This window comes from Myodes glareolus, chromosome 27 (assembly GCF_982192425.1).
Source record: "Myodes glareolus chromosome 27, mMyoGla1.1, whole genome shotgun sequence".
NCBI lineage: Eukaryota > Metazoa > Chordata > Mammalia > Rodentia > Cricetidae > Myodes > Myodes glareolus.
In genome coordinates, this window is record NC_142052.1 from 30748278 (window position 1) to 30757254 (window position 8977).

The window sequence follows — 8977 nt, forward strand, 5'->3', positions numbered from 1 at the left end:
GCAGTTGCAGTGCTGGGCAGCAGAGGTGAGATGAGGTTTTCAAAGTAATTCTCAATTACTTTCTATGAGACAAGCTTCAGCTACAGGAGATATTACTCCAAACTGAAATCAATCATCAACAACACTAGAGGAAAATGGAATGAAATTATTAAATGACCTAGAAACATTGGAGAAACAAACAAATGGAGATAAGAGTAGTAATGCACTTAAAGAAAATGTTAAAAATAATGCCAATAAGATGATACTTTAAAATAATAAAAGTAATGTATTTATAAGACAAAAAATCTTAGTTATGTTGACTTCAAAAAAGAGTAGGACCTTCTCTAGAAGAAGGAAAATTATTAATAAGAGATTCATTAATTTTATCCATATGTACTTGCTGGCTGCTGAGATTTGTAACATGACTCTGAGAGTTGCTCTCAATAACCATTTTCTCAAATCTCTCAGATGACATAACTGTGTCCAGCATGATTCAACATATTGGCCTAGGAAAGATGCCTAATTGAAAATTCAGTATCCTTTGGTGCAAGTTGATCTTCCCAAAGAGTGCACCTACCAGTCTGGTCTGTCTTCACTAAAGAGAAATCAGTTAATGCATGCTGGAAAATAATGAAATTGCTCCCCATTACAATCAGTTCCTCTTTCATAATTGTAACTCCAGTAGCCCTGTTTCCCTTGGCAGTGTACTCTCAAAACTGTTGCTTCTTTTCTGGTCTGAAGGTAGAAACCACTCTCTACATGCAAATGCTTTTCCTTTTCCAGCAACAGATATTCAATTTTATGACATAAATGTATAGCTATGAAACTCTAACATTGTAGAATCATTTAATTTAATATTTTGACGGTATAATATAGGACAAAGTCATTGCCCTGGAGAGGAAAAGACTGGGACCAAAGCCACTTATGTCAGATAAAATAGCTAGTCTCAGGAAAAAAAAATCTAAAAGCCTGGAAATACAGCTGTCAAGAATCAAGGGCTATGCTCTGATCAAACTGGAACAAATCTACAGTCTCTTGTTTCCCATGGAAACAAATACAAAACATCTTTTCCAAAGCATTTTTTATTTTTATTTGACAAATACTATTTTTACTTCTTTTTTAAAGTTAAGAGAGACCTAAAGAATCTACGTTGATTGAAGTTTGCAGTCATCTACCACAAGAACACTTGCTCAGCTGTGTTGATAATAAAGCTATTAGGCTTTATTCCTAATAGACAGAAACAACCTAGATGTCAATGTCTCTCAACCAATACATGCATAGAATCACGTGGTACATTTATACAATAAATTATTAACCAGTTATAGACAGGGTCATTATAAAATTGCAGCTCAATGAAAGAATACAAAAAAAATTATTATGAGTGAGGTAACCAAAACACAAATGACAAAAATGGTAAGAACTCCCTTATACATTAATATTAGTTGTAAAGTAAAAGATAATAATGCTACAATCTGCAGACACAGAGAGGTTAATTAACAACAAAGGCTCAAGGGAGATACATGGATCTCCCTTGAAAGACAAACTAGAATAGGTCTTCTGGATTGAATGGGGGTGGGTGGGGAAGGGAACAGGAGAAATCAGGATTGGGGTGCTTGGATATAGGGAGAAAGGGGAAAACTGCAGGCATTGGGGCATATTTGGGAGCTGATATGATACCTAGTACAGTAAATACTCATTAGATTGTATGAAAATGCTCCTAGCAATGACTTTTAGGAAAGGGGGATAAGAACCCTGTGGAGCCTTCTCTAACCAGGCAAAGTTTTCAACATTGGGACAGGGACACCAACCCAGCAACCATAACTTCAATCTACAACTATTCCTGCTTGCAAGATATGTTGAGGTATTTGTTCCTCAGAACTTGTAGGAGTAAAAAACAAATAACTTGTGAAACTCCAGGCTCATTCCATTAGTGGGAGACCATGCCTACCACTACTTGGATGACTAAGAACCTGAAGTTCACTATACTACAGGTCTATGATAGAACCAAACACGATAGGAAAAGGAAGTCCATGAAATGATTTCTAATAATATTATGTTATACTCATAGAATGGTACCTCATCCAATTGTTATCAGTCTGACTTACTCCAGGAAATGAAAGCAGCAGGAGCAGACACAGGCAGTCAAACAATAAGAGGAGCTAAGGTGACCCTGCTGGCAATGGGGATGAAGTACTATAGCAACCACCTCCCACCTTGGTTGAGGATCCTAGGATAACACAGCACAGAGAACCAACTAAGCAGGAGTCATTGGTGCTCACAGAGACTCCTGATCCTATAGGGGCCTATACTAAATGCCTCACACATATGATATTAGTTCATACTTTGGGGCTTTGTGGGACTCCTAAGACTGGGTGTGTATATGTGGCATATACTTTAACTCATTTGATAACTTTTAAAACCCTTTTCCTCATACTGAGTCTCTATATCCTGGCTTGACATGGTTTCTGCCTAGTCTTAATTTAACTTGTTGTACCATGTATATGGGCTGGTTTTCCATGTCTACTAGACAATGTCCTTGAGACATCAGAGAATAGGGAGCTTCAGGAAAAAAAATGCCTCCATGAGATTTAGAAATGAGGCATTCTCTCAATTATTGATCAATGGCAGAAGGCACAGCCCATTGAGAGTTGTGCCATCCCTGGGCTGGTCCTGGGTTTTATAAGAAGAGAGGTTGAGTAATCATGTGAAGTAAGAAAGTAAGAAGCACTCCCCCATCATATTTGCATCAATTCTCGAATTGATCCCACCCTCCTTGAGTTCCTTCCCTGGTATGCTTTAATAGTGAACAACAATATGGAAATATAATCCAAATAAACCCTTTTCACCCAATCTTCCTTTTTGGGCATGGTGTTTCATCACAATACCAGAAACCCTAATTTTAAAAAGATCCCATGTTTTATTGATATGCATGAAAGACCTTCTCTTTTCAAAGATAAACAAAGAAGAAAGATTTTGGGGAAAGGTGGGACTGAGAGAAATGGTGGAAGGAAGCACTGCAGTCAAGGTGAAAGAAAAAGAAACAAAAGACAAATGAGAGAGAGAGGAATGAGGACAAATCAGGGAAGATTGGATCAAGGAAAAATGAAAATTCAGCAGAGCAAATGACAAATCCTGTGGTTCTCTCTCAGGTACATGGGGCTTCATTTTTTGTTTGTTTTTTTGTTATCTTTTTGTGTTCCTTGAGACAGGGTTTCTCTGTAGCATTTGGGCCTGTTTTGGAACTAGCACTTGTAGACCAAGTTGACCAGGAACTCACAGAAATACACCTGGAACTCACAGAAATCCACCTGCCTCTGCCTCCCGATTTCTGGAATTAAAGGCATGCACAACCAATGTCCAGTGGGGCTTCATTTTCAAAAGGTATACTTTGATAGCTCTGTCCCAACTGAAGCATTAATTTAGTTGATATTTATCAATAAAAACTCAGACCGGGCAGTGGTGGTGCATGTCTCTAATCCCAGCACTCAGGTGGCAGAGGCAGGCAGTTCTAAAAATTAAACTAAACTAAAATAAAATGAACTAAAATAAAATAAAAACTCAGGTGTCAGATGGCAGGGTAAGAACTTGAATGATCAGAGAACCAATTGATCAGCCACAAGTAACTACTACCTCTTCAATTTCTCATTGCAAAAAAGTGTCCATATCTTCTCTCATACCTGCCTTAATATCCCTGACTTCTACCTGGCCAAAGTCCTCAAATCTCTATGGTAATTTTCAGTCTGGTAGTCATTAGCTCTGTTCTGACTCCAAGCGACCTTGATCAAAATGTCATACATCTTCCCTTTTTGTCTGAATAAAAAGTGAAGGATTTACTAAGACAGTAAAGCTATATATAAAATACACAATAACTATGTACAAATATAAATATGAACATTTCCATTTGGTAAATTTTGAGAAAATATTTTATTATCTATCCTATCTAGGTAAATCCAAAGTGTTGTAGCTAAATGACTATTTTATTGAGTTCTACATTTTTCTCTACTCCCCTCCCTGCCTCTACCTTTCCCCAAAAACCCTCCCCCCAAGATCCCCATGCTCCCAATTCACTCAAGAGATCTTGTCTTTTTCTGCTTTCTACTTCCCATGTAGATTAGATCTATGTAAGTCTGTATTAGTGTCACCATTGTTGTCTAAATTCTCTGGGATTAGAGTTTGTAGGCTAGTTTTCTTTGCTTTATGTTTAAAAACTGCCTAAGTGAGTACATGTGATAATTGTCTTTCTGTGTCTGGGTTACCTGACTCAAAGTGACATTTTCTAGCTCCATCCATTTTCCTGCAAAATTCAAGATGTCATTATCTTTCTCTGCTCTGTAGTACTCCATTTTGTAAGCGTACTATATTTTCCGTATCCATTCTTCAGTCGAGGAGCATTTAGGTTTTTTCCAGGTATTGGTTATGACAAACAATGTTGCTATGAACATAGTTGAGCACATGTCCTTGTGGCACAATTGAGCCTCCTTTGGATATATACACAAAAGTGGTATTAGCGGGTCTTGAGGAAGATTGTTTCCTAATTTTCTGAGAAATCACCACAATGACATCCAAAAGGGTTATCCCAGCTTGCATTCCCACCAGCAATGCAGAAGTGTTCCCTTTTCCCACAACCTATCCAGCATAAATAGTCATCAGTGTTTTTGATCTTAAATGACTTTGAAGAAGTCATTTGAGTTCAAGCATGCCTGCTGTGCTTCTTCCAGTAATCTTGGGGGCTGTAACATCTGTGTAAGTCAACAGAAAAAGCATTTTTCCTAGTTGAAAGAGCACATTTTTTCCTATGAAGAATTGGGTTAGTGTAGGCCAGCCAGGGGCACTCCTTGTTAGTGGTTAGTAGCTGCTTAGCTGAATCAGATAATGCACCTGTTTGAGCTGCCTCCAAGCACAGTGCATGGAGGTGGTGAGCTGACTGTACTGCTCTTTGCTCTGCCTTTTGACTGTACTTAGTATATACACTGGCTGAGAAATAAACTTGGGCTGTTTTGTATTGACCTTCATTCCTCTCAGTCTAACCTATATTTCTGTCTTCATTTCTCTCAGTCTAACTTTTTCTCAGTTTCAGCATCCACTCGCAGAAAACCCCTAGATGAACTCTACTAGATAGATCAAATGGGGTATCCTGTCTCCATAAGTCCTCAGACTGAAGGCTGTTTCTATGAAACACTCAATCCTCAGCTTCTCTCCTCCCACCTTGCCATGTCACTGCCCAGTCATGTCACTTCCCATCTGCAACTCTCTAGTGCTGGGATTAAATATGTGAGACACCAACACTTGAATCTAGGACAAACTAGTGTGACTACTGGAAGTAAAGGTGTGTGTCAGCACTGTCTCATCTGTAAGTCTGGCCAGGGTGCCTGTTTTACTTTACGATATTCAGGCAAGCTTTATTATTAAAATATAAATGAAAAAATAAAATAAAATTCTTAGAAGCAAGCATCTAAGACCAAGAAGAAAAAACTAAAACAGTTTATCACCAAACAGTATAAGAAATATTCTAAGTACAAATTGGTGAAAGTCCATCATTTTCAAAAATTGAATGACATAATTAGATTATGATTGCTAAAATCAACAATATAGATGGACCATTGACAAAGCAAGACACAAACACAGATCTGCAAATATATATTATGGTTCCTTAAGTAAGAACTACAAGATTATAATCAAAATCAAATTACAAGAAACAACTGGCCATCACACATCCTGTACATTCCAGTTCTCTCATTTACCTATAACAGAAAATGGGTTCAGTGAGAAGGGATGTTTCACCAAAATTTGCAATATTCACTTGAAGTCTTCTGATGTTTTTACTTTACAGAAAATAGTTTTAATTGCTGAAAGCATCTCATTCTCTTATGGAAAATAAAATTATATCTGTTAGGATCACTTAGACACCATTTTGTTTCCTACAATTGGTGATTGCCCCTAAGTCTGCTTCAGAGTGAGGAAGTTAAAACTTTTTAAAAGAAATTTCAAGAGAACAGACTTTTAAAGACTCAGTGTACATGGAAAGTAACTTGCTTTACTCCAACTGCTTTATAAGTCACACTTTTGAAAACAAAATATTGATGTATTTTGAGAATGTTTGTGCATGAGAGAAAAAGCCTTAAATATGTGTACATGTGATATAAAAAAACAGAGGTCAAATCCCATGGATTGGCAATAGTAAAAATTTATTAACTTCCCAACTTGAGTGTAGGTTTGAACTCAGGTGATAAAAAATAATATGTGCTAAGCCACCTGTGTTAGACAGTCAACTGTATGGCTCAAATGCATAAAATTTGTTTTGTTTTGTTTTGTTTTTTGAGACAGGGTTTCTCAGTAGCTTTGGTGCCTGTCCTGGAACTAGCTCTTGTAGACCAGGCTGGCCTTGAACTCACAGAGATCCACCTGCCTCAGCCTTCTGAGTGCTGGGATTAAAGGCATGTGCCACAACAGCCCTGCATATGCATAATTTTAAAACTGTGAATTGGTACAGTCATTTAAGAACTTTGAAGGTTTAAAATAGAGGACAATCAAGGTCACTGCCTGGGAAGCACCAGACAGGGACAAAGGCCACCTGATTCAACATAACCGAAATTGTCTCAGAAACAATAATTCTATCAGGATGAAAATGCAACTCTTCTAGAATTAATATGCCTTTTTTCACTGAGAAATCACCTTGCACATTTAGGAATTTATAAAAAAAATCTCTTTACTGAAGGTATGCATCAATCTCTGGCCAATGCTCAAAGGGGAGCCAGGATAGACAGATTTTGCATTCAATATATGCTGTTATCCTTAAGATTCTTTTAGGATCATGGTCTAGATAATACTTGGAACAAATGAAATAGAAACAAGCAACTTGCCAGTCTAGCTATTTAGGCAAAAATATTCCCAGAATATTTCCTTAAGTACACCAGTGACCTGTTACAGCAGTCCATTCTTCACTTATGGGGTTCTAAGGTGAAAGTTACAAGAGATGAGACAGACTGGACAAGTAAAAGATAAAAAGAGATAGGGTAGGGGGTGTTGCACAAGATATATTCCATGCATAGTAAGCTTCTTAAGAAAAATAGCATCTTGTCAGGTAGCAGTGGTCCACACCTTTAATCCTGAGACACAGGATAAAGAGCCCCATGGTTCTCTGTGAATACAATGCCAGCCTGGTCTACAGAGTTCCAGGACAGTCAGTACTGTCACAGAAAAACACTGTATCAACAGCAAACAAACAAACAAACAAACAAAAAAGATGACAGCTAGCATTTTGTATACTACTTCCTGGGGGGAAATGGAAGAATTATATGAAGTCAGCAGAAACTGTCATACAATGAGACAAATTTACTAGGAACCTAGTCTAACAATTCTACACAAGGGGTACACGGCATAGCACATCTTGATATCCTTCCTAAGCTCAGAGCAAACTTGGTACTGGTAACCATAGCTCCATATAGTGGGAAAGGTTGAGTTGTCCAGATCTAAAGCAAACCCTCTACAAAGGCCTTGGCATCAGACTATTTGGGGCTTTCCTATTTTTAGAGAAAGAGCTCTGTTTTATTATCAATACATCAGGTCCTTAGAGAAACTCACAAGGCTTAGGCCCCAGGCTGTTACTAGGTCTCCCAAGAATATCCCTCCTCCCTGCCTGAGGTCAAAAATGAAAGATTTGATTGATCAGGCCAGTCCTTCACACAATGGTGTTTTACATTTCAAATATGTGTCACCTGGTGTCATATTGCCCATCTGGTAGAACTAAGCTTTTCTCAAAAGGAAAACTGGAACTTTAAGGCACACCAGGCCTTAAGGTTGGTTGTGACCTTGTAATGCCTCCTTGAGCAGCCTGTTAAGAAACCTGTTCATTGATATTTCGATGGGCCTAGTGATTTTTTTAAATCAGTAATGGCTTCTTTGAAATGCGTTCGAGCCAAATATTTGCACAAATATTGCAGGTGAACAATGTATACCCAAGCATCCTAACCTCTATCAGCCCTGATTCGCATATACTTAGCTTTTGGGTATTTTCGACACAGTACTCCCTCAGCTAAATTCTACTTTGTGAGCCTTAATTATTTCCGAAGCATTGGTAAATCCTTTGTATCAACAAATCTACTCTTCTACATTATGGTACAGTAGTGGAGTGCTAGCCAGCACGTGCGATGCCTTTGATAACCTCCACAAATTTAAATATAAATAGAGATTATATTTAAAGCTTAAATGCAAAGTGCTCAATATTGAGAAGATATTGGAGAATCTAGGCTTCTCTGAGTTTGGCAACTTGATTCTATGAATGAATCAACCCCGTTGAAGTTGACTAGAAAAGTGTTTGTACATCCACCTTCCTGCTGCTCCCAATGCTCTTGAAGCAGATTAAGTCATAGAGCAAAGTTATATAGAGGCCTGCCCACAGGCCCATGAGTTAGCATGGACCGTGAGGAACTTCACAATACAGGGAATATGATGGCAGGTTCCCACCCAGACCCATGAAGGTAAAACCATAGTGTCTTCCAAACCTCGCCCTCTGCTTCTCCCCATCAGGAAACAGCATTCCCTCACTCACCTTGTTGTGCTTCTCCATTTTGCAAAAGTTCTCAGCTCATCATCTCTCTGCAACAGCAACTCCACCCAAGAACAGGAGGATCCACTGGCACCAGCTCCTCTTCAAAGCCAAGACTGAAAGTAGCTGCCCGAAAGAGACCTGCTCTGCTTCTGACTGGCAGGTCACCTGGAGTACATGAATGGCTAGTGAGTCCTGTGCGGCAAGAGCACCTCCCATAGGGCTATAGTGTGCTCAAAGAGACAGAATACTGGTTCCTGTCCATTCCATTCACCCCAACAGAGAACTTTTCTAGATCTGTGTTTATATACATTTCAATAGCACTTGCACCTGGCGATAAAAGCAATCAATGTCATCTTCTTGCACTCCATAGGAACTTTCCCTTTTTCTTCCAGCACAGTATATGACTTGTGGGGTGCACAGTGCTAGGTGGGTGGAGTAATTTTCTGTCCT

At 38.7% G+C, this 8977-nt stretch overlaps 1 protein-coding gene across 1 annotated transcript in view; it reads right to left on the reverse strand.

The window, feature by feature from the left end:
• Positions 1-8545, reverse strand: part of LOC148117660 (zinc finger protein 431-like) — a 22717-nt gene extending 14172 nt beyond the window's left edge. The window contains exon 1 of the mRNA XM_087902362.1: positions 8528-8545. Within this exon, the coding sequence (XP_087758488.1) occupies positions 8528-8545 (18 nt within the window). The remainder of the gene's footprint in view (positions 1-8527) is intronic.
• Positions 8546-8977: the final 432 nt, after the last annotated feature.